This window comes from Oncorhynchus mykiss, chromosome 3 (genome assembly GCF_057628025.1).
Source record: "Oncorhynchus mykiss isolate SJ-2025 chromosome 3, ASM5762802v1, whole genome shotgun sequence".
NCBI lineage: Eukaryota > Metazoa > Chordata > Actinopteri > Salmoniformes > Salmonidae > Oncorhynchus > Oncorhynchus mykiss.
In genome coordinates this window covers 7865001-7889000 of record NC_143024.1, presented here as the reverse complement: position 1 = coordinate 7889000, position 24000 = coordinate 7865001, and the positions used below count along the sequence as shown (strand labels likewise).

The following is a 24000-nucleotide window of genomic DNA, read 5'->3' as shown; positions in this document are numbered from 1 at the left end:
CAAAGCACTAGCTAGAGATTAGTGGGTTGTTAGTTCTGTACCCATGTGTTATTATATCTCCATTAGTGGGTTGTTGGTTCTAGACCCATGTGTTATTATATCTCCATTAGTGGGTTGTTAGTTCTGGACCCATGTGTTATTATATCTCCATTAGTGGGTTGTTAGTTCTGGACCCATGTGTTATTATATCTCCATTAGTGGGTTGTTAGTTCTGGACCCATGTGTTATTATATCTCCATTAGTGGGTTGTTAGTTCTAGACCCATGTGTTATTATATCTCCATTAGTGGGTTGTTGGTTCTGGACCCATGTGTTTTTATATCTCCATTAGTGGGTTGTTGGTTCTGGACCCATGTGTTATTATATCTCCATTAGTGGGTTGTTAGTTCTGGACCCATGTGTTATTATATCTCCATTAGTGGGTTGTTGGTTCTAGACCCATGTGTTATTATATCTCCATTAGTGGGTTGTTGGTTCTGGACCCATGTGTTATTATATCTCCATTAGTGGGTTGTTGGTTCTGGACCCATGTGTTATTATATCTCCATTAGTGGGTTGTTAGTTCTAGACCCATGTGTTATTATATCTCCATTAGTGGGTTGTTGGTTCTGGACCCATGTGTTATTATATCTCCATTAGTGGGTTGTTGGTTCTGGACCCATGTGTTATTATATCTCCATTAGTGGGTTGTTAGTTCTGGACCCATGTGTTATTATATCTCCATTAGTGGGTTGTTGGTTCTGGACCCATGTGTTATTATATCTCCAAACACGTTGTTCAGCCTTGGACTGATGAGGAGACCTGCTGTAGTCTATACATCTCCCAGTGTGTGTGTGTGTGTGTGTATATGTGTGTGTGTGTTGTGTTACCTGAGGTTCCGTGGTTATCGGTGTGTGTGTGTGTGTGTGTTCACCCCCAATGTTTGTTTCAATACTTTTGTTTCTACTCTGTTCTGTGTGAATGTTTGATGACTGTCTGGCTCAGGGGCTTGGACTAGCGTACACAGGCACATACACACAGGCACACACACACAGGCACACACACACAGGCACACACACACAGACACACACACACACACACAGGCACACACACACAGGCACAGGCACACACACACAGACACACACACACAGAAACACGCACACACACACACAGACACAGACACACACACACACAGACACACACACACACACACACACACACACACTGGGAGGTGTATAGACTACAGCAGGTCTCCTCATCAGTCCAAGGCTGAACAACGTGTTTCCCCAGCAGCAGCGTCCTCCAGCCAACCAGCTCATGTCTCTGGATGTTCCTTATGTTGTGTATGAGTCTTATTGAAAAACACACACACACACACACACACCAGGTGTGAGCACCTGCTCAGGCATGCACCCTTATTTCAAATGACTAAATAAATCACGAGTTTCTTGAAAGGACAGCATGTTTTTTCCAAAGCAGTAGAATTTGTTGCTGTGAGCATCACAGCGTCCTGGTTTGTGGTGTTGTTTGTCATTATTGACGACTGTGGGGGGTTTTCATACAGGCATCATTCTTTTGTCACCATTTTAAATATATGTATATTTTGATATGTATATTTTTTAAAAAAGGCCTTACGTTTGCAGAAGCTTTTTCTCATATTCAGCATTTTTTAAAAGTAGTTTTGGAAATGGCTGACATAAAAATGGAATACTTTTACCAGAATGAGGAAACTATAACTTAGAGACCTCAACAGTTCTTTAGTGACAATTACATGATATAAAACCTCTTCTCTCTTCCTGGACTTCTCTTCCTCTCTCTGACTAGAACCACCTGCGTCTTCTCCTTGTCCCTGGTTGCTGGCTACATGATGAAGAGTCTTAGGTGCAGGACAGCAACACAGATAACAGGAGACATAGATATGTTGTGTTTAAGGTTTTAACTGGAAAAAAAGCACAGTCTTTCTCTGCCTCTCTTCATCTCTATTTCCTGTCTTTCTCCTTGACCCCGACTCCTTTTTCTCCTTGACCCCGGCTCATTTTTCTCCTTGACCCCGGCTCATTTTTCTCCTTGACCCCGGCTCCTTTTTCTCCTTGACCCCGGCTCATTTTTTTCCTTGACCCCGACTCCTTTTTCTCCTGGACCCCGGCTCCTAAAAGAAACCTACGTGGCCAGGAGTCATGTTCAGGACTGCAACACAATCAACAGGAGTCATGTTCAGGACTGTAACACAATCAACAGGAGTCATGTTCAGGACTGTACAATCAACAGGAGTCATGTTCAGGACTGCAACACAATCAACAGGAGTCATGTTCAGGACTGTACAATCAACAGGAGTCATGTTCAGGACTGCAACACAATCAACAGGAGTGATGTTCAGGACTGTAACACAATCAACAGGAGTCATGTTCAGGACTGCAACACAATCAACAGGAGTCATGTTCAGGACTGCAACACAATCAACAGGAGTGATGTTCAGGACTGTACAATCAACAGGAGTCATGTTCAGGACTGTAACACAATCAACAGGAGTCATGTTCAGGACTGCAACACAATCAACAGGAGTCATGTTCAGTACTGTACAATCAACAGGAGTCATGTTCAGGACTGTACAATCAACAGGAGTCATGTTCAGGACTGCAACACAATCAACAGGAGTCATGTTCAGGACTGTACAATCAACAGGAGTCATGTTCAGGACTGTACAATCAACAGGAGTCATGTTCAGGACTGTACAATCAACAGGAGTGATGTTCAGGACTGTACAATCAACAGGAGTCATGTTCAGTACTTACAATCAACAGGAGTGATGTTCAGGACTGTACAATCAACAGGAGTCATGTTCAGGACTGCAACACAATCAACAGGAGTGATGTTCAGGACTGCAACACAATCAACAGGAGTCATGTTCAGGACTGCAACACAATCAACAGGAGTCATGTTCAGGACTGTACAATCAACAGGAGTCATGTTCAGGACTGCAACACAATCAACAGGAGTCATGTTCAGGACTGCAACACAATCAACAGGAGTCATGTTCAGTACTGTACAATCAACAGGAGTCATGTTCAGGACTGCAACACAATCAACAGGAGTCATGTTCAGGACTGTAACACAATCAACAGGAGTCATGTTCAGTACTGTACAATCAACAGGAGTCATGTTCAGGACTGCAACACAATCAACAGGAGTCATGTTCAGGACTGCAACACAATCAACAGGAGTCATGTTCACTACTGTACAATCAACAGGAGTCATGTTCAGGACTGCAACACAATCAACAGGAGTCATGTTCAGGACTGCAACACAATCAACAGGAGTCATGTTCAGTACTGTAACACAATCAACAGGAGTCATGTTCAGGACTGTAACACAATCAACAGGAGTCATGTTCAGGACTGCAACACAATCAACAGGAGTCATGTTCAGGACTGTAACACAATCAACAGGAGTCATGTTCAGGACTGCAACACAATCAACAGGAGTCATGTTCAGTACTGTACAATCAACAGGAGTCATGTTCAGGACTGTACAATCAACAGGAGTCATGTTCAGGACTGCAACACAATCAACAGGAGTCATGTTCAGGACTGCAACACAATCAACAGGAGTCATGTTCAGGACTGTACAATCAACAGGAGTCATGTTCAGGACTGTACAATCAACAGGAGTCATGTTCAGGACTGCAACACAATCAACAGGATTCCTAGCTGTATATGTTTACCGGTATGAATCCAAAGCCACGGTCACGTAGCCTGGTCCCAGATGTGTGTGTGTGTTGTGTAGCCTACTGATCTGGTACCAGGCTAACGGGCACAGTGGGTTCAGCGATAGGTTCAACTGCCTTCTCTGCGCACACGTTGGCCACGTTTCTGTTGGAGAAATGTGAAGATAAACACACCTCTACTTGCAGATTCACCTCTGGCTATGTCTAAATTATTCATTCTACAAGGTTGTCAGATATTGTAGTTTTCTAGGTTCTTCTGCCTCGAGGCAGAAGACAGACAAAACGAGACACGGGGAGCAAATTAGAAACAGGAAGAAAAATCCAGGTAGTTTTCTGTTCTAGTTTGTTTTAGAGAGTCAAGAAAGTTTTCTGTTGCTAGAAACCAAAGTAATTGATAATGGATGTCATGTTCGCCGTTTCTAACGAACCCACACTGGGGGCGTTGTGAACGTTGTCCGCCTTTTAATCTCCTCCCGTTGTCAATATTTCATCTGTGTTGTTATCGACAACCAGGCATCATTCGTCTGGAAACAACTACAGGCTAACTTTACTTTTCCCTCCTCGTCTCAAGTGTCAAGGGGTGTGTCTAAGGTGATTTGTTGCATGTATCCCATCCAATCATTACCGAATCTCTAACCTATCCCTGAGAGACCTATCCCTGAGAGACCTGTCCCTGAGAGACCTGTCCCTGAGAGACCTATCCCTGAGAGACCTGTCCCTGAGAGACCTATCCCTGAGAGACCTATCCCTGAGAGACCTGTCCCTGAGAGACCTGTCCCTGAGAGACCTGTCCCTGAGAGACCTATCCCTGAGAGACCTGTCCCTGAGAGACCTATCCCTGAGAGACCTGTCCCTGAGAGACCTGTCCCTGAGAGACCTATCCCTGAGAGACCTGTCCCTGAGAGACCTATCCCTGAGAGACCTATCCCTGAGAGACCTATCCCTGAGAGACCTATCCCTGAGACCGAGCAGTTTTTAGAGAGCTCCTCTGATGACTACACCCGAGGTTTACCCAAGTGATTTAGGGGTGTGCATCCCCCCAAAAAATGCCATCCGTAAGGGCTCTGGTGAAAAGTAGTGCACTAAATAAGAAGTCGGGTGCCGTTTTGGGACGGACGCCCTTAGTAATCATTGGATGGGTACGGTGACTGACTTCAGTGTTTCTCTTCTCGTTCGACGAGAGCTTTATTCAACCATCCATACAGAGGCTGTATTCAACCATCCAATCAGAGGCTGTTTTCAACCATCCATACAGAGGCTGTTTTCAACCATCCAATCAGAGGCTGTATTCAACCATCCAATCAGAGGCTGTTTTCAACCATCCAATCAGAGGCTGTATTCAACCATCCATACAGAGGCTGTTTTCAACCATCCAATCAGAGGCTGTATTCAACCATCCAATCAGAGGCTGTTTTCAACCATCCAATCAGAGGCTGTTTTCAACCATCCAATCAGAGGCTGTTTTCAACCATCCATACAGAGGCTGTTTTCAACCATCCATACAGAGGCTGTTTTCAACCATCCAATCAGAGGCTGTTTTCATATTGTCCAGCCCACTCTGCTGCTCTGAGTACATGGTGTTTACCTGTAGTAAGGAGTTTTACTGTGAACACATGGTGTTTACCTGTAGTAAGGAGTTGGGTCTGTAATGGTGTGTTAGTCCCTATAAAGGCTGGGTCTGTAATGGTGTGTTAGTCCCTATAAAGGTTGGGTCTGTATAGATGTGGTGCTCTAGTCCTTCAGGTATAGTGGGTGTATAGATGTAGTGCTCTGGTCCTTCAGGTATAGTGGGTGTATTAGTGTTGTATAGGCCATCAGTTGTCTGTTGGTGTCTCTCATGCAGTCTCTCTCTGTCCAATACTCTCCCTGTAATGTCGGACAGACTTTTAACGTTGTGGAACGGACAACCTTTTACATGTTCCCCTTTGTGTCGCTGGGCATTCTGGGCAGGCTGACAGGAGGAGGAGGAGCAGGCTGTGTGTTTTAATGAGCCTTGAAACCAGGGGGGAGAGACACACAACCAGGGGAGTCACGAAGAGAGGAGCTCCTGCCTACTATCGAGCCTTTTCTCCTCCTATTCTCTTCTTCTCCTATTCTCTTCTTCTCCTCCTCTCTTCTCCTCCTATTCTCTTCTCCTCCTATTATCTTCTTCTCATATTCTCTTCTCCTCCTATTCTCTTCTCCTCCTATTCTCTTCTTCTCCTATTCTCTTCTTCTCCTATTCTCTTCTCCTCCTATTCTCTTCTCCTCCTATTCTCTTCTCCTCCTATTCTCTTCTCCTCCTATTCTCTTCTCCTCCTATTCTCGTATTCTCCTATTCTCTTCTCCTCCTCTCTTCTCCTCCTATTCTCTTCTCCTCCTATTCTCTTCTCCTCCTATTCTCTTCTCCTCCTCTTCTCTTCTCCTCCTATTCTCTTCTCCTCCTATTCTCTTCTCCTCCTATTCTCTTCTCCTCCTATTCTCTTCTCCTCCTATTCTCTTCTCCTCTTATTCTCTTCTCCTCCTATTCTCTTCTCCTCCTATTCTCTTCTTCTCCTATTCTCTTCTTCTCCTATTCTCTTCTCCTCCTATTCTCTTCTCCTCCTATTCTCTTCTCCTCCTATTCTCTTCTCCCCCTATTCTCTTCTCCCCCTATTCTCTTCTCCTCCTATTCTCTTCTTCTCCTATTCTCTTCTTCTCATATTCTCTTCTCATCCTCTCTTCTTCTCCTATTCTCTTCTCCTCCTATTGTTTTCTTCTCCTCCTCTCTTCTTCTCCTATTCTCTTCTCCTCCTATTCTCTTCTTCTCCTCTTTGACTCCTCTCCTCTCTCTCCTCCTCTTCTCTATCGCCTCTTTTTAAACTTGCCTTTACATCGGTCTCTCTTTTGCCAGATCCTGTTGGTGTGTGAGGAGAGGGGGATGAGTAGGGAGGAGGGGAGGGGTAAGGAGGGGGGAGAGACCAAAACAACAAGCAGCTTTCACGGGGCATCTTTTAGTCTCTAAAGGACAGCTGCTCCCCAAACCTCTTCTGGAAATAAAGTGAAAGCAATTAAGATATGATAAAGAGCTCTCTCTCTCTCTCTCTGTCCCTCTCTCTCTCTCTCTCCCTCTGTCCCCCTCTCTCGCTCTCTCTCTCTCCCTCTGTCTCTGTCTCTCTCTGTATCTCTCTCTGTCCCTCCCTCCCTCCCTCTCTCTCTCTCTCTCTCTCTCTCTCGCTCTCCCTCTGTCCCTCTCTCTCTCTCCCTCTGTCCCTCTCTCTCTCTCTCTCTCTCTCTCTCTCTCTCTCTCTCTCTCGTCTCTCTCTGTCTCTCTCTGTCTCTTTCTCTCTCTCTCTCTCTCTCTCTCTCTCTCTCTCTCTCTCTCTCTCTCTCTCTCTCTCTCTCTCTCTCTCTCTCTCCCTCTCTCTCCCTCTGTCCCTCTCTCTCTCTCTCCCTCTGTCTCTGTCTCTCTCTGTCTCTCTCTCTATCCCTCCCTCTCTCTCTCTCTCTTTCTCTCTCTCTCTCTCCCTCCCTCTGTCCCTCTCTCTCTCTCTCTCTCTTTCAACTCTCTCTCTCTGTCCCTCTCTCTCTCTCTTTCTCTCTCTCTCTTTCATCTGTCTCTCTCTGTCTCTCTCTCTCTCTGTCCCTCTCTCCCTCTCTCTCTTTCTCTGTCCCTCTCTCTCTCTCTCTTAATCTCTCTCTCTTTCAACTCTCTCTCTTTCTCTCTCTCTCTCTCTCTATCTATCTAAGCATTAGGTATTTTTCCTTTGGAAGACAGAGGCCCTTATAGACAATGGACATTTATATTGGAAGTCTGTCTGAGACTTAATAGGACGAGTGCAGGCCTCTCTCGTGTGTGTGTGTGTGTGTGCCCGTGTGTGTGATTTTAACACCAACACTCTGTATAAAATTAGACGATTCTCCTTTCCTTCAACATCCCCGGATCTCCATGGCAACCAGTTTAGAAGCAATTAGCTCGCTATCAGGAAACTCTACGTTCCTTAATTGGTTCATCAAAGATGATATTAACTATAGAAGCCACATCGTGGATTCTTTTTTTCCCCCATTTAATTTACTACACTAACAGATACTACTAAAACAAACTGACACGAAGATAACGTCCTCTTACTCTCTTTGAGGATTTCGTTTTCTTGTTTCATCGTGTGTCTCTTTGGCAGAATGATTGGTAGTGTATGTGTGTTGGGTGGGTGACAGCCCTGGACACGTTGGTTTCTGCCTGTTGTAGCTAGTCCTCTCTTTTTCTATGTCGTCTAATTAGCACATATTCATGATGGGAACATATTCTCTTTCTGTGGGTGTGAAGAGACACAGAGACAGAGAGAGAGGAGAGAGACATTTTTTTTTTTTAAACATCCAATTTGTGAACTTCGTTTGAGAGGTTTCGTTTTAAATAACACCTTTTTTTACAGGCTAATAAAAGAGATGTATTTTATGCTGTGATCGCTAGACATTAAAACAGCCTTGGTCTCAAATGGCACCCTGTTCAGAAAATTAAAACAGCCTTGGTCTCAGATGGCACCCTGTTCAGACATTAAAACAGCCTTGGTCTCTCTATCCATGTTCCATATGAGACAGTCCTGGTCTGAGTCTAGTCATGTTCTAGTTGAGACAGTCCTGGTCTGAGTCTAGTCATGTTCCAGTTGAGACAGTCCTGGTCTGAGTCTAGTCATGTTCTAGTTGAGACAGTCCTGGTCTGAGTCTAATTGAAATGCTGTAGTCTCTCTCCTTATCATGTATAACATGAGCTTGGTATCAACTCTGGATAAAACAACGTTGTGTTTAAACTGCCACTCTTTCTTGTCTTTCAGATTGGGGAGACCCAGCTGGTGCTTGTGACTGAGGAGTCCTTTGACTCCCAGTACTATGTGGCTCACAACAAATACTATGAGCAGGTAAGACACCAGGCTTTCATTCAACTCACCCTGCTACAACTCAGTGACATGACATTTCACTACAGTTGAAGACGATAAGAGATGGCATTAGAAGGTTTATAGAATTCTTTCTTATACACAACATCACCATGGAAACATTGGGTTTGACTGTCTCTTATACACGACATCACCATGGAAACATTAGCTTTGACTGTCTGTACTCTTATACACAACATCACCATGGAAACATTGGGCTTGACTGTCTGTACTCTCATACACGACATCACCATGGAAACATTAGGTTTGACTGTCTGTACTCTTATACACGACATCACCATTGAAACATTTGGTTTGACTGTCTCTTATACACGACATCACCATGGAAACATTTGGTTTGACTGTCTCTTATACACGACATCACCATGGAAACATTGGGTTTGACTGTCTGTACTCTTATACACGTCATCACCATGGAAACATTGGGTTTGACTGTCTGTACTCTTATACACGACATCACCATGGAAACATTAGGTTTGACTGTCTGTACTCTTATACACGACATCATCATGGAAACATTAGGTTTGACTGTCTCTTATACACGACATCACCATGGAAACATTAGGTTTGACTGTCTGTACTCTAATACACGTCATCACCATGGAAACATTGGGTTTGACTGTCTGTACTCTTATACACGACATCACCATGGAAACATTAGGTTTGACTGTCTGTACTCTTATACACGTCATCACCATGGAAACATTGGGTTTGACTGTCTGTACTCTTATACAAAACATCACCATGGAAACATTTGGTTTGACTGTCTCTTATACATGACATCACCATGGAAACATTAGGTTTGACTGTCTGTACTCTTATACAAAACTTCACCATGGAAACATTTGGTTTGACTGTCTCTTATACACGACATCACCATGGAAACATTTGGTTTGACTGTCTGTACTCTTATACACGACATCACCATGGAAACATTTGGTTTGACTGTCTGTACTCTTATACACGACATCACCATGGAAACATTTGGTTTGACTGTCTCTTATACACGACATCACCATGGAAACATTTGGTTTGACTGTCTCTTATACACGACATCACCATGGAAACATTGGGTTTGACTGTCTGTACTCTTATACACGACATCACCATGGAAACATTTGGTTTGACTGTCTGTACTCTTATACACGTCATCACCATGGAAACATTGGGTTTGACTGTCTGTACTCTTATACAAAACATCACCATGGAAACATTGGGTTTGACTGTCTGTACTCTTATACAAAACATCACCATGGAAACATTTGGTTTGACTGTCTCTTATACACGACATCACCATGGAAACATTGGGTTTGACTGTCTGTACTCTTATACACGACATCACCATGGAAACATTTGGTTTGACTGTCTCTTATACACGACATCACCATGGAAACATTTGGTTTGACTGTCTGTACTCTTATACACGACATCACCATGGAAACATTTGGTTTGACTGTCTCTTATACACGACATCACCATGGAAACATTTGGTTTGACTGTCTCTTATACACGACATCACCATGGAAACATTTGGTTTGACTGTCTGTACTCTTATACACGACATCACCATGGAAACATTAGGTTTGACTGTCTGTACTCTTTATTCTCTTATCACAGAGAAATGCCCAACCGAATTAACACATGTTGGCTTTCAAACAGGTGGTTACCACAGGTTAGATTAGTCTGTGTGTGGTTAGATTGTGATGCAGGTAAGTCCGTTTATTTGACCTTCATTTAACTAGGCAAGTCAGTTAAGAACAAATTCCTATTTTCAATGACGGCCTTGGAACAGTGGGTTAACTGAACGACAGATTTGTACCTTGTCAGCTCGGGGATTCGAACTTGCAACCTTTCAGTTACTAGTCCAACGCTCTAATGCAGGTGGTTACCCCCAGGTTAGCTTAGCTTGTAATGCAGGTGGTTACCCCAGGTTAGCTCAGCTTGTAATGCAGGTGATTACCCCAGGTTAGCTTAGCTTGTAATGCAGGTGGTTACCCCAGGTTAGCTTAGCTTGTAATGCAGGTGGTTACCCCAGGTTAGCTTAGCTTGTAATGCAGGTGGTTACCCCCAGGTTAGCTTAGCTTGTAATGCAGGTGGTTACCCCGGGTTAGCTTAGCTTGTAATGCAGGTGGTTACCCCAGGTTAGCTCAGCTTGTAATGCAGGTGGTTACCCCCAGGTTAGCTTAGCTTGTATTGCAGTGGGTTACCTCCAGGTTAGCTTAGCTTGTAATGCAGGTGGTTACCCCCAGGTTAGCTTAGCTTGTAATGCAGGTGGTTACCCCAGGTTAGCTCAGCTTGTAATGCAGGTGGTTACCCCCAGGTTAACTCAGCTTGTAATGCAGGTGGTTACCCCAGGTTAGCTCAGCTTGTAATGCAGGTGGTTACCCCCAGATTAGTTTAGCTTGTATTGCAGTGGGTTACCTCCAGCTTAGCTTGTAATGCAGGTGGTTACCCCAGGTTAGCTTAGCTTGTAATGCAGATGGTTACCCTAGGTTAGCTTAGCTTGTAATGCAGGTGGTTGCCCCAGGTTAGCTTAGCTTGTAATGCAGGTGGTTACCCTAGGTTAGCTTAGCTTGTAATGGAGGTGGTTACCCCAGGTTAGCTTAGCTTGTAATGCAGGTGATTACCCCAGGTTAGCTTAGCTTGTAATGCAGGTGATTACCCCAGGTTAGCTTAGCTTGTAATGCAGGTGGTTACCCCAGGTTAGCTTAGCTTGTAATACAGGTGGTTACCCCAGGTTAGCTTAACTTGTAATGCAGGTGGTTACCCCCAGGTTAGCTTAGCTTGTAATGCAGGTGGTTACCCCAGGTTAGCTTAGCTTGTAATGCAGGTGGTTACCCCAGGTTAACTCAGTTTGTAATCAATCACATGGAGGCCCTCCTGTCCTCCGTTTTGGCAACTGATAATAAGAATAATCTCCTGCTTTTAATGTGCAAACATTCAGTCCAGCCTTCATCCTTCCAGCCTTAAGCCACATTCCAGCTGAAAATCCCACAGCACCCTGCTGCACATGGCTTCAAAGCTTCCCTCCCTCGTCTCCTTGTAAAAAAAATAAATAACTTTCAAACATCCCTTCAAATAAATCAATTTACCCCTGTGTTAACAATCATCAAAAACATGTTTGAAGTTGTGCTTTTTAAAAAAAGGGACTGGAAGAGAGCAGTGATACTTGTTCTCCCTGCCGGTCTTGTCTCTGGGCTATAAATGTAGTTACTAGTGTCATCTAGTTGCTGTAGCTCCAGGTGGACTGTTGGCAGTTTGATCTGCGTCAAAGGTTTTTCCAAACCCATCCCTCTAAAATGATTTTTTTTTTTTCTCGCTTGCCCATCCTAAATCAGGAGCTGTCTAGAGGGCTGAGTACACAATGACACCGGTCTCTAGACATGTGACCTGTCTCTAGACATGTGACCGGTCTCTAGACATGTGACCGGTCTCTAGACATGTGACCGGTCTCTAGACATGTGACCGGTCTCTAGACATGTGACCGGTCTCTAGACATGGGACCGGTCTCTAGACATGGGACCGGTCTCTAGACATGTGACCGGTCTCTAGCAATATGACTGGTCTCTAGACATGTGACCGGTCTCTAGACATGTGACCGGTCTCTAGACATGTGACCGGTCTCTAGGCATGTGACTGGTCTCTAGACATGTGACCGGTCTCTAGACATGTGACCGGTCTCTAGACATGTGACCGGTCTCTAGAAATATGACCGGTCTCTAGACATGTGACTGGTCTCTAGACATGTGACTGGTCTCTAGACATGTGACTGGTCTCTAGACATGTGACCGGTCTCTATTTTACTCTGCTTCTCTCCCAGGCAGCTGGAAACACATCTTTCTGTGACACACTGTGTGAATAGATGGGATTCATATTCAACCATTATGTCATAAAACCATGAGCCAACGTTTAAAGCCTCATCCCTGACACCACATCACAGCATCCCTGACACCACATCACAGCATCCCGCTCTCTCTGTTTCTTTCTCTCTCTCTTTAACTGTCACTCTCTGTCTCTCTCTCTTTTGATCCCGCTCTCTCTTTGTCTCTCTTTCTCACTCTCTGTCTCACTCTCTGTCTCACTCTCTCTCTTTCTGTCTCTCTTTCTCTCTCTCGCTCTCTGTGTGTCTGTCTCTCTCTCTCTGTCTCACTCTCTGTCTCTCACTCTCTGTCTCTCTCTTTGTCTCTCTCTTTGTCTCTCTTTCTCTCTCTCTGTCTCTCTCTCTCTCTCTCTTTCTCTCTCTCTATGTCTCTCTCTCTCTGTCTCTCTTTCTCTCTCTCTGTCTCTCTGTCTCTCTCTCTCTTTGTCTCTCTTTCTCTCTCTCTTTGTCTCTCTTTCTCTCTCTCTCTCTTTTTCTCTCTCTCTTTGTCTCTCTTTCTCCTCTGTCTCTCACTCTCTGTCTCTCTTTCTCTGTCTCTCTTTCTCTCTCTCTGTCTCTCTCTCTCTTTCTCTCTTTGTCTCTCTTTCTCTCTCTCTTTGTCTCTCTTTCTCTCTCTGTCTCTCTCTCTCTTTCTCTCTTTGTCTCTCTTTCTCTCTCTCTTTGTCTCTCTTTCTCTCTCTGTCTCTCTCTTTTTCTCTCTCTCTTTGTCTCTCTTTCTCTCTCTGTCTCTCTTTCTGTGTCTCTTTCTCTCACTCTCGCTTTCCGTGTGTCGGTCTGTCTCTGTCTCTCTCTTGTTGTTTTGTGAGTCTGTTCAAAGACACCACCACCACTCTTCCTGTCCCTATATATTCTACAGACTGTGGTTCAGGGGGAATATACATTCACCGGACAGTTTATTAGGTACACCCATCTAGTACCGGGTCGGACCCACCTTTGCCTCCAGAACAGCCTAAAATCTTAGGGGAATCCTGACTCTGCCATCAGCATGACGCAACAAGAACCCGGGATTCGTCGGACCAGGCGAGATACTGGATCCGACTCGCCTGGCAGCCACGATCATACCGCGCTCAGTCTGTTCGGTCACTGGTTTTGCTCATTCTAACGTTCAATAGAAAGGTAACTGAATGCCTTGATGCCTGTCTGCCTGCTTTATATAGCACGTCACGGCCACTTGACTTGTAGGAGGGATCCATTTTTGCGAACGGGGTGGTGTACCTAATAAACTGTCCGGCGAGTGTATATATTATGTCTCAGAGCTCGTGGAGTCTGGAGCTGAGGTATTAGATGTGTCCCTTTGCTTGGGGCCTGTGCAGCGAAGTGATCTGTGCTTGTCTGACCCTAACCACCTCTGGCGGGCATCATAAAGACAGCCTGCCTACCAGCCACCACAGAAGACCTGCCATTCCTGTCTTTCACTCTCCTCTCACTCTCCCCTCACTCTCCTCTCACTCTCCCATCACTCTCCCCTCACTCTCCTCTCACTCTCCCGTTACTCTCCCTTCACTCTCCTCTCACTCTCCCTTCACTCTCCTCTCACTCTCCCGTCACTCTCCTCTCACTCTCCCGTCACTCTCCTCTCACTCTCCTCTCACTCCCCATTCACTCTCCTCTCACTCTCCTCATACTCTCCCCTCATACTCTCCCCTCACTCTCCTCTCACTCCCCATTCACTCTCCTCTCACTCTCCTCTCACTCTCCTTTCACTGTTTTCACTCCTACCGTCTAAATTGAAGGAGTTAAAAAAGGATTGGATAGGGAGATAGATAGAGAGAGGGAGAAAAGACTCCTCTCCTTGGCTGGGTGACCCCTGCTGAATAGCCCTGTGAGTCGAGGATGGTCTCCGGAATATTCTCATTATGTCTCTGTTAAGAGTCTCTGGGCATTGTGACGGATGAATCCTCTCTCCTGCTGCTCTCCTGCTATTCACCTGGACAGGAGAGAGGGAGAGTGTTAGAGAGAGGGAGAGTGGGGAGGGGACAGGGTGAGGAGAGAGGGGTGGAAGGGAGAGGGGAGAGTAAAGGAGAGAGGGGTGGGAGGAAGAGAGAAGTGGGAGGGAGAAGGCAGGAAGGAAGGAAAGAGGTGGGGGGGAGAGAGAGCGGGAGGGAGGGAGAGGGGACAGGAAGAGGAGAGAGTAGTAGGAGGGAGAGAAAGAGGTGGAGGGAGGGAGGGAGGGAGGGGGGACAGGAAGAGGAGAGAGTAGTAGGAGGGAGAGAAAGAGGTGGAGGGAGGGAGGGAGGGAGGGAGGGTGTTAGGGGGAGGGGACAGGGAGAGGAGAGAGTAGTAGGAGGGAGAGAAAGAGGTGGGGGGAGGAGAGAGGGAGGGAGGGGTGGGAGGGAGAGGGGAGAGTGTTAGGGGGAGGGGACAGGGAGAGGAGAGAGAGAAAGAGGTGGGGGGAGGAGAGAGAGAGGGAGGGAGGGGAGAGGGGTGGTGTACAAGGAGCTGCAGGGAATTCTAAAGCTGTCGGAAGTGTCTTGCCATACCTTCTTTAATGGTAAAAGAGAGAGTGTAGAGAGAGAGAGAGGAGTGTGTGCCTCCATGTGTGTGTGTGTGTGTGATATTCTGTTGGTGGGAGGGGGACATGTGCTATGATCCCTAAAAGAAAGGAGACATGGCCAGCTACTCTGAACACACAGCCCTCTGCAGATCAGGGGGGGCCGAGGACACAGTGATCTAACATGGATCGGTTTGTCATCAGACCCAACCGACTGCTGCTCATCTTACGTGTTATGGGCTACTGTTTAATCTTCCATAGCAGAGCACTGTTTTCCCCTGTTAGCCACTCTCTCTATCCTAATAAGACACTTTAGTCATCACCTTACGCTGACACAGAGCGTGTGTCTCTATGTGAGATTGTGTTCTGGTGTGTTTGAATAGACGGGATCCTCGTGTCAGGCCTTAACAAGCTTTTTCATCATTTACTCACCTGGTGAAGGGCTGCCTTCGACCACCCAGTCCACACGCACTATCCTCTCTGTCCACTCCTATCATATAGACTCACCTGGTGAAGGGCTGCCTTCGACCACCCAGTCCACACGCACCATCCCCTCTGTCCACTCCTATCATATAGACTCACCTGGTAAAGGGCTGCCTTCAACCACCCAGTCCACACGCACCATCCCCTCTGTTCACTCCTATCATATAGACTCACCTGGTCACCACTCCTATCATATAGACTCACCTGGTAAAGGGCTGCCTTCGACCACCCTGTCCACACGCACCATCCTCTCTGTCCACTCCTATCATATAGACTCACCTGGTAAAGGGCTGCCTTCGACCACCCTGTCCACACGCACCATCCTCTCTGTCCACTCCTATCATATAGACTCACCTGGTCACCACTCCTATCATATAGACTCACCTGGTAAAGGGCTGCCTTCGACCACCCTGTCCACACGCACCATCCTCTCTGTCCACTCCTATCATATAGACTCAACTGGTAAAGGGCTGCCTTCGACCACCCTGTCCACACGCACCATCCTCTCTGTCCACTCCTATCATATAGACTCACCTGGTAAAGGGCTGCCTTCGACCACCCAGTCCACACGCACCATCCCCTCTGTCCACTCTTATCATATAGACTCACCTGGTCACCTAGCATTATCATATAGACTCACCTGGTCACCTAGCATTATCATATAGACTCACCTGGTCACCTAGCATTATCATATAGACTCACCTGGTTACCTAGCATTATCATATAGACTCACCTGGTCACCAGCCCTATCATATAGACTCACCTGGTCACCAGCTCTATCATATAGACCCACCTGGTCACCACTCCTATCATATAGACTCACCTGGTCACCACTCCTATCATATAGACTCACCTGGTCACCAGCCCTATCATATAGACTCACCTGGTCACCACTCCTATCATATAGACTCACCTGGTCACCAGCCCTATCATATAGACTCACCTGGTCACCAGCTCTATCATTTAGACTCACCTGGTCACCAGCCCTATCATATAGACTCACCTGGTCACCACTCCTATCATATAGACTCACCTGGTCACCAGCCCTATCATATAGACTCACCTGGTAAAGGGCTGCCTTCGACCACCCAGTCCACACGCACCATCCCCTCTGTCCACTCCTATCATATAGACTCACCTGGTCACCTAGCATTATCATATAGACTCACCTGGTCACCTAGCATTATCATATAGACTCACCTGGTCACCTAGCATTATCATATAGACTCACCTGGTTACCTAGTATTATCATATAGACTCACCTGGTCACCAGCCCTATCATATAGCCTCACCTGGTCACCAGCTTTATCATATAGACCCACCTGGTCACCACTCCTATCATATAGACTCACCTGGTCACCAGCCCTATCATATAGACTCACCTGGTCACCACTCCTATCATATAGACTCACCTGGTCACCAGCCCTATCATATAGACTCACCTGGTCACCAGCTCTATCATTTAGACTCACCTGGTCACCAGCCCTATCATATAGGCTCACCTGGTCACCACTCCTATCATATAGACTCACCTGGTCACCAGCCCTATCATATAGACTCATCTGGTTACCAGCCCTATCATATAGACTCACCTGGTTACCAGCCCTATCATATAGACTCATCTGGTCACCAGCCCTATCATATAGACTCACCTGGTCACCAGCCCTATCATATATACTCACCTGGTCACCAGCCCTATCATATAGACTCACCTGGTCACCAGCCCTATCATATAGACTCACCTGGTCACCAGCCCTATCATATAGCCTCACCTGGTCACCAGCCCTATCATATAGACTCACCTGGTCACCAGCCCTATCATATAGACTCACCTGGTCACCACTCCTATCATATAGACTCACCTGGTCACCACTCCTATCATATAGCCTCACCTGGTCACCAGCCCTATCATATAGACTCACCTGGTCACCAGCCCTATCATATAGTCTCAACTGGTCACCAGCCCTATCACCTGGTCTCATCTGGTAGAAGACTGATGCAGATGCATACAGAGCATTCGGAAAGTATTCAGACCCCTTTACTTTTTCCATATTTCGTTAAGTTACAACCGTATTCTGAAATTGAATAGTTTTTAGCAACACAAAATGATCTACCCACAATACCCCATAATGACAAAGCAAGAATGTTTTTATTTTATTTGTGCAAATATATTACAAATAAAAAAACAGAAATATAACATTTCCATAAGTATTCAGACCCTTTACTTAGTACTTTGTTGAAGCACCTTTGGCAGCGATTACAGACTCCAGTCTTCATTTACATAAGTATTCAGACCCTTTACTCAGTACTTTGTTGAAGCACCTTTGGCAGCGATTACAGCCTCCAGGCTTCTTGGATATGACGCTACAAGCTTGGCACACCTGTATTTGGGGAGTTTCTCCCATTCTTCTCTGCAGATCCTCTCAAGCTCTGTCAGGTTGGATGGGGGAGCGTCGCTGCACAGCTATTTTCAGGTCTCTCCAGAGATGTTCGATCGGATTCAAGTCCGGGAATCTATCTGGGCCACTCAAGGACTTTCAGAGACTTGTCCCGAAGTCACTCCTGCATTGTATTTGCTGTCTGCTTAGGGTTATTGTCCTGTTGGAAGGTGAACCTTCACCCCAGTCTGAGGTCCTGAGTGCTCTGGAGCAGGTTTTCATCAAGGATCTCTCTGTACTTTACTCTGTTTATCTTTGCCTCAATCCTGACTAGTCTCCCAGTCCCTGCCACTGAAAAACATCCACACAGCATGATACTGCCACCACCATGCTTCACCGTAGGGATGGTGCCAGGTTTCCTCCAGACGTGAAGCTTGGCATTTAGGCTAAAGATTTCAATCTTGGTTTTATCAAACCAGAGAATTTTGTTTCTCACGGTCTGAGAGTCTTTAGGTGCCTTTTGGCAAACTCCAAGCGGGCTGTCATGTGCCTTTTATTGAGGTGTGGCTTCCGTCTGGCCTCTCAACCATAAAGGCCTGATTGGTGGAGTGCTGCAGAGATCGTTGTTTTTCTGGAAGGTTCTCCCATCTCCACAGAGGAACTTTAGTGCTCTGTCAGAGTGACCATCGGGTTTTTGGTCACCTCCCTGACCAAGACCCTTCTCCCCCGATTGCTACGGACAATTCCTTCGACCTCATGGCTTGGTTTTTAGCTCTGACATGCACTGTCAACTGTGGGACCTTATATAGACAGGTCTGTGCCTTTCCACATCATGTCCAATCAATTGAATTTACCACAGGTGGACTCCAATCAAGTTGTAGAACCATCTCAAGGATGATCAATGGAAACAGGATGCATCTGAGCTCAATTTCGAGTCTCATAGCAAAGGGTCTGAATACTTATGTAAATAAGGTATTTCTGTTTTTTTTATTTGTAATACCTTTGCAAAAAAAAAACTGTTTTCACTTCATCATTATGTATTGTGATGTCATTATGGGGTATTGTGATGTCATTATGGGGTATTGTGATGTCATTATGGGGTATTGTGATGTCATTATGGGGTATTGTGATGTCATTATGGGGTATTGTGATGTCATTATTGGGTATTGTGATGTCATTATGGGGTATTGTGATGTCATTATGGGGTATTGTGATGTCATTATGGGGTATTGTGATGTCATTATGGGGTATTGTGTGTAGATTGCTGAGGATGTTTTTATTTTATTTCATCCATTTTAGAAAAAGGCTGTAACGCGACAAAGTCAAGGGGTCTGAATACTTTCTGAGTACACTGTACATCCTTTACATAACCCGTGTGGAAGGAAGGATCTTCTTGTTGTCCAGACACCATTTGAGCAGGCATGAGAGAGCAGTACTACTTGGTAAAGATGTCTATAAACTGGAGTTACCTACAACGCTGTCCACTGGGAACAGGGCCCAACAGTACCTCACACTAAATCATATAGATATGAGGATTCTGTCATGAGTGGCTCGTCAATGTACATGGTATACAGATATTACTAAAGGAAACGACTGAAGACTTGTTCTCGTTGTCAAGCACCCCAACCGCCTGTTTTCTGTTCAGTTGAGATGTGAAAGCTCGTCTCTCTCAGAACATGCCAACGTTTGACCTTGAGCGCTTTACATAATTGAATGGGAAAAAAACAATTGTCACACTTAAGAATGTTAATTTAGAGCCACAGAAAGAATAAGACAATTAGGGGCAGCAGCGTTCAGGGGAAACTCATTTATTTTCCAGTTAATTGAAAAAGTAATTGTCAGATCCAAAGATATTCTCTATAGTATAGAGTTTTGATGGAACATAATAGGGCCTTTCAGACATCTCCTCACCAAGCCAGGCCTTCTTCCCCCCATCAACAGCCCCCCCCTTCCTCCCATCAACAGCCCCCCCCCTTCCTCCCATCAACAGCCCCCCTTCCCCCATGGTTGAAGGGAGCTGTGGAAGGGGGGCTGTGGAGGGGGGGGGGGGGGGGGTGATGGGGGAAGGGGGTTTAAATGCCAGGCTAATCAGTTTAAATGCCATGCTAATACCAACACTACCAACCAACCACAACATAATGAAGGCCATTACAACCCCAAACCCCTGTAGATTAATCTCCTCTGCACAAGCATCTTTAAATCCAATTGTGTGGAGGTTGGATCCAACTTTTCTATAGGACCTGATGCATATATATATATATATATATATATATAAGTGTGTAATCTCAGTGTAGAAATGTGTTGTGAAGGAACGGGGGTTATATCTGTCTTGGGAATAATGGGAATGCCACAGCGTTCCGAGCTGGAACACTAAGCCCCGTTCCCGTACTCCAGGGGATGTGTAGTTTAACTATACAGCCCCTGCTGTACTGTACTCCCATTGGCTGGGACTGGAGGAGGACACATCCCCTGCTGTACTGTACTCCCATTGGCTGGGACTGGAGGAGGACATCTCTAAACCTTTTACTGGCTTCACTGGCATTATTGTATTTAACCTTAATTTAACTAAGTCAGTTAAGAACAAATTATTTTTTTACAATGACGGCCTACCGGGGAACAGTGGGTTAACTGCCTTGTTCAGGGGAACAGTGGGTTAACTGCCTTGTTCAGGGGAACAGTGGGTTAACTGCCTTGTTCAGGGGAACAGTGGGTTAACTGCCTTGTTCAGGGGAACAGTGGGTTAACTGCCTTGTTCAGGGGAACAGTGGGTTAACTGCCTTGGTCAGGGGAACAGTGGGTTAACTGCCTTGTTCAGGGGAACAGTGGGTTAACTGCCTTGTTCAGGGGCACGGTGGGTTAACTGCCTTGTTCAGGGGAACAGTGGGTTAACTGCCTTGTTCAGGGGAACAGTGGGTTAACTGCCTTGTTCAGGGGAACAGTGGGTTAACTGCCTTGTTCAGGGGAACAGTGGGTTAACTGCCTTGTTCAGGGGAACAGTGGGTTAACTGCCTTGTTCAGGGGAACAGTGGGTTAACTGCCTTGTTCAGGGGAACAGTGGGTTAACTGCCTTGTTCAGGGGAACAGTGGGTTAACTGCCTTGTTCAGGGGAACAGTGGGTTAACTGCCTTGTTCCGGGGAATAGTGGGTTAACTGCCTTGTTCAGGGGAATAGTGGGTTAACTGCCTTGTTCAGGGGAATAGTGGGTTAACTGCCTTGGTCAGGGGAACAGTGGGTTAACTGCCTTGGTCAGGGGAACAGTGGGTTAACTGCCTTGTTCAGGGGAACAGTGGGTTAACTGCCTTGGTCAAGGGAACAGTGGGTTAACTGCCTTGGTCAGGGGAACAGTGGGTTAACTGCCTTGTTCAGGGGAACAGTGGGTTAACTGCCTTGGTCAAGGGAACAGTGGGTTAACTGCCTTGGTCAGGGGAACAGTGGGTTATGTTCAGGGGAACAGTGGGTTAACTGCCTTGTTCAGGGGAACAGTGGGTTAACTGCTTTGGTCAGGGGAACAGTGGGTTATGTTCAGGGGAACAGTGGGTTAACTGCCTTGTTTAGGGGAACAGTGGGTTAACTGCCTTGTTCAGGGGAACAGTGGGTTAACTGCCTTCGTCAGGGGAACAGTGGGTTATGTTCAGGGGAACAGTGGGTTAACTGCCTTGTTCAGGGGAACAGTGGGTTAACTGCTTTGGTCAGGGGAACAGTGGGTTATGTTCAGGGGAACAGTGGGTTAACTGCCTTGTTTAGGGGAACAGTGGGTTAACTGCCTTGTTCAGGGGAACAGTGGGTTAACTGCCTTGGTCAGGGGAACAGTGGGTTAACTGCCTTGGTCAGGGGAACAGTGGGTTAACTGCCTTGTTCAGCGGAACAGTGGGTTAACTGCCTTGTTCAGGGGAACAGTGGGTTAACTGCCTTGTTCAGGGGCAGAACAACATATATTTTTTTACCTTGTCATCTCAGGGATTCGATCTTGCAACCTTTCGGTTACTAGTCCAACACTCTAACCACTAGGCTACCTGACGCCCCTACACTCTAACCACTAGGCTACCTGACGCCCCTACACTCTGACCACTAGGCTACATGACGCCCCTACACTCTAACCACTAGGCTACCTGTCTCCCCTACACTCTAACCACTAGTCTACCTGCCTGCCCCTACACTCTAACCACTAGGCTACCTGCCGTCCCTACACTCTAACCACTAGTCTACCTGCCATCCCTACACTCTAACCACTAGGCTACCTGACGCCCCTACACTCTAACCACTAGGCTACCTGCCGTCCCTACACTCTAACCACTAGGCTACCTGACGCCCCTACACTCTAACCACTAGGACGTTTGAATCCTCCTAAACTGGTCATGACTTACAGAAACCTCCGGTAGTGTCCAGGTGTACCGTTACAACACTGAGCGGGTGGTGACGTTTGAATCCTCCTAAACTGGTCATGACTTACAGAAACCTCCGGTAGTGTCCAGGTGTACCGTTACAACACTGAGCGGGTGATGACGTTTGAATCCTCCTAAACTGGTCATGACTTTAAGAAACCTCCAGTAGTGTCCAGGTGTACCGTTACAACACTGAGCGGGTGGTGACGTTTGAATCCTCCTAAACTGGTCATGACTTACAGAAACCTCCGGTAGTGTCCAGGTGTACCGTTACAACACTGAGCGGGTGGTGACGTTTGAATCCTCCTAAACTGGTCATGACTTACAGAAACCTCCGGTAGTGTCCAGGTGTACCGTTACAACACTGAGCGGGTGGTGACGTTTGAATCCTCCTAAACTGGTCCACATGACTTTAAGAAACCTCCGGTAGTGTCCAGGTGTACCGTTACAACACCGAGCGGGGGGTGACGTTTGAATCCTCCTAAACTGGTCCACATGACTTACAGAAACCTCCAGTAGTGTCCAGGTGTACCGTTACAACACTGAGCGGGGGGTGATCCATCACCTTTTTTTACACCATGCTTCTCTGACAACAGTTTTTCCCATGTTCAATGGATTTCACACATTGACCTCTAACCCCCCACCCCCCCACACCCCATTTCATATTTCCTGTGTCAGGTGCTGGTGCCCAAGAGGTCAGAGTTCAAGGGGAAGATGATTGAGGTGGAGATCTTCGAGGCCGGCAAACACTTCCTGAAGGGAAGACCGCTGGACGGCTCCGAAGTGTTCACTCCCTCCATCGCCGAGCCGCTGCAGCAGGGGGAGGTGTCTGGGCTCAGTCAGGTAACCTATTCAATACGACTGTGTTTGTGTCTCCTCTGTCAACTCCTATTAGAGCCACAGCGGTAGCTATCTGTTACAGGAATTACATTCCTCTGTTTTAATACCCAATTAAAATCAAAGAGAGGTTGTAAGACCCTTATTGGTGTAAAATGGACAGAGACCAGCCTTTGAAATCAACCAGCTGCGTTCATTCTCGTGAGTACTGCTCCTTACACATTTTACCACAGGTTATAAACTGAAAATGACGTCAGCGTTTTCTAAATGTTCCGTCTCTTCTTGACACTGGTAGAAAGGCCCTATAGTTCTCAAGCCTTCCCACCTCGCCTAGAGCCAAGGTCAGGCCAGTGTAGATAAGCATTCTAGCCAGTCTGGCGATATAGTTCATTCATTTCTACCAAGGAACAGACAGTCATTGTTCTAATTCTTGATTATATTTACACACATTATATTCAGTACTAGGATTAAAATAAAATGCATACAGTAACATAATAGTATTCTGATTAGTACATATACAGTAACATAATAGTATTCTGATTAGTACATTGAGAGTAACATAATAGTATTCTGATTAGTACATATACAGTAACATAATAGTATTCTGATTAGTACATTGAGAGTAACATAATAGTATTCTGATTAGTACATATACAGTAACATAATAGTATTCTGATTAGTACATTGAGAGTAACATAATAGTATTCTGATTAGTACATTGAGAGTAACATAATAGTATTCTGATTAGTACATTGAGAGTAACATAATAGTATTCTGATTAGTCAGTCCTGATTGAAATGTATACATAATTAGTCATTATTGATAAAAATTCCCTTAACACTATCTCAGACAGGAGAATATCTACGGCAAAAGTTAACAATGGAACAGACCTACAGCAAAATGGTTATTTTTTTCCATATAGGATTTGTTGTTTTTATTG

At 45.9% G+C, this 24000-nt stretch overlaps 1 protein-coding gene across 2 annotated transcripts in view; it reads left to right on the top strand.

Annotated features, from left to right (window-relative positions):
* LOC110506554 (CDKAL1 threonylcarbamoyladenosine tRNA methylthiotransferase) overlaps nt 1-24000 on the top strand; it is a 699428-nt gene that overhangs the window by 636176 nt on the left and 39252 nt on the right. For both annotated transcript variants that reach the window (XM_090230627.1, XM_090230628.1), the window contains 2 exons: nt 8490-8573; nt 22902-23066. In XM_090230627.1, the coding sequence (XP_090086753.1) occupies nt 8490-8573; nt 22902-23066 (249 nt within the window). The remainder of the gene's footprint in view (nt 1-8489; nt 8574-22901; nt 23067-24000) is intronic.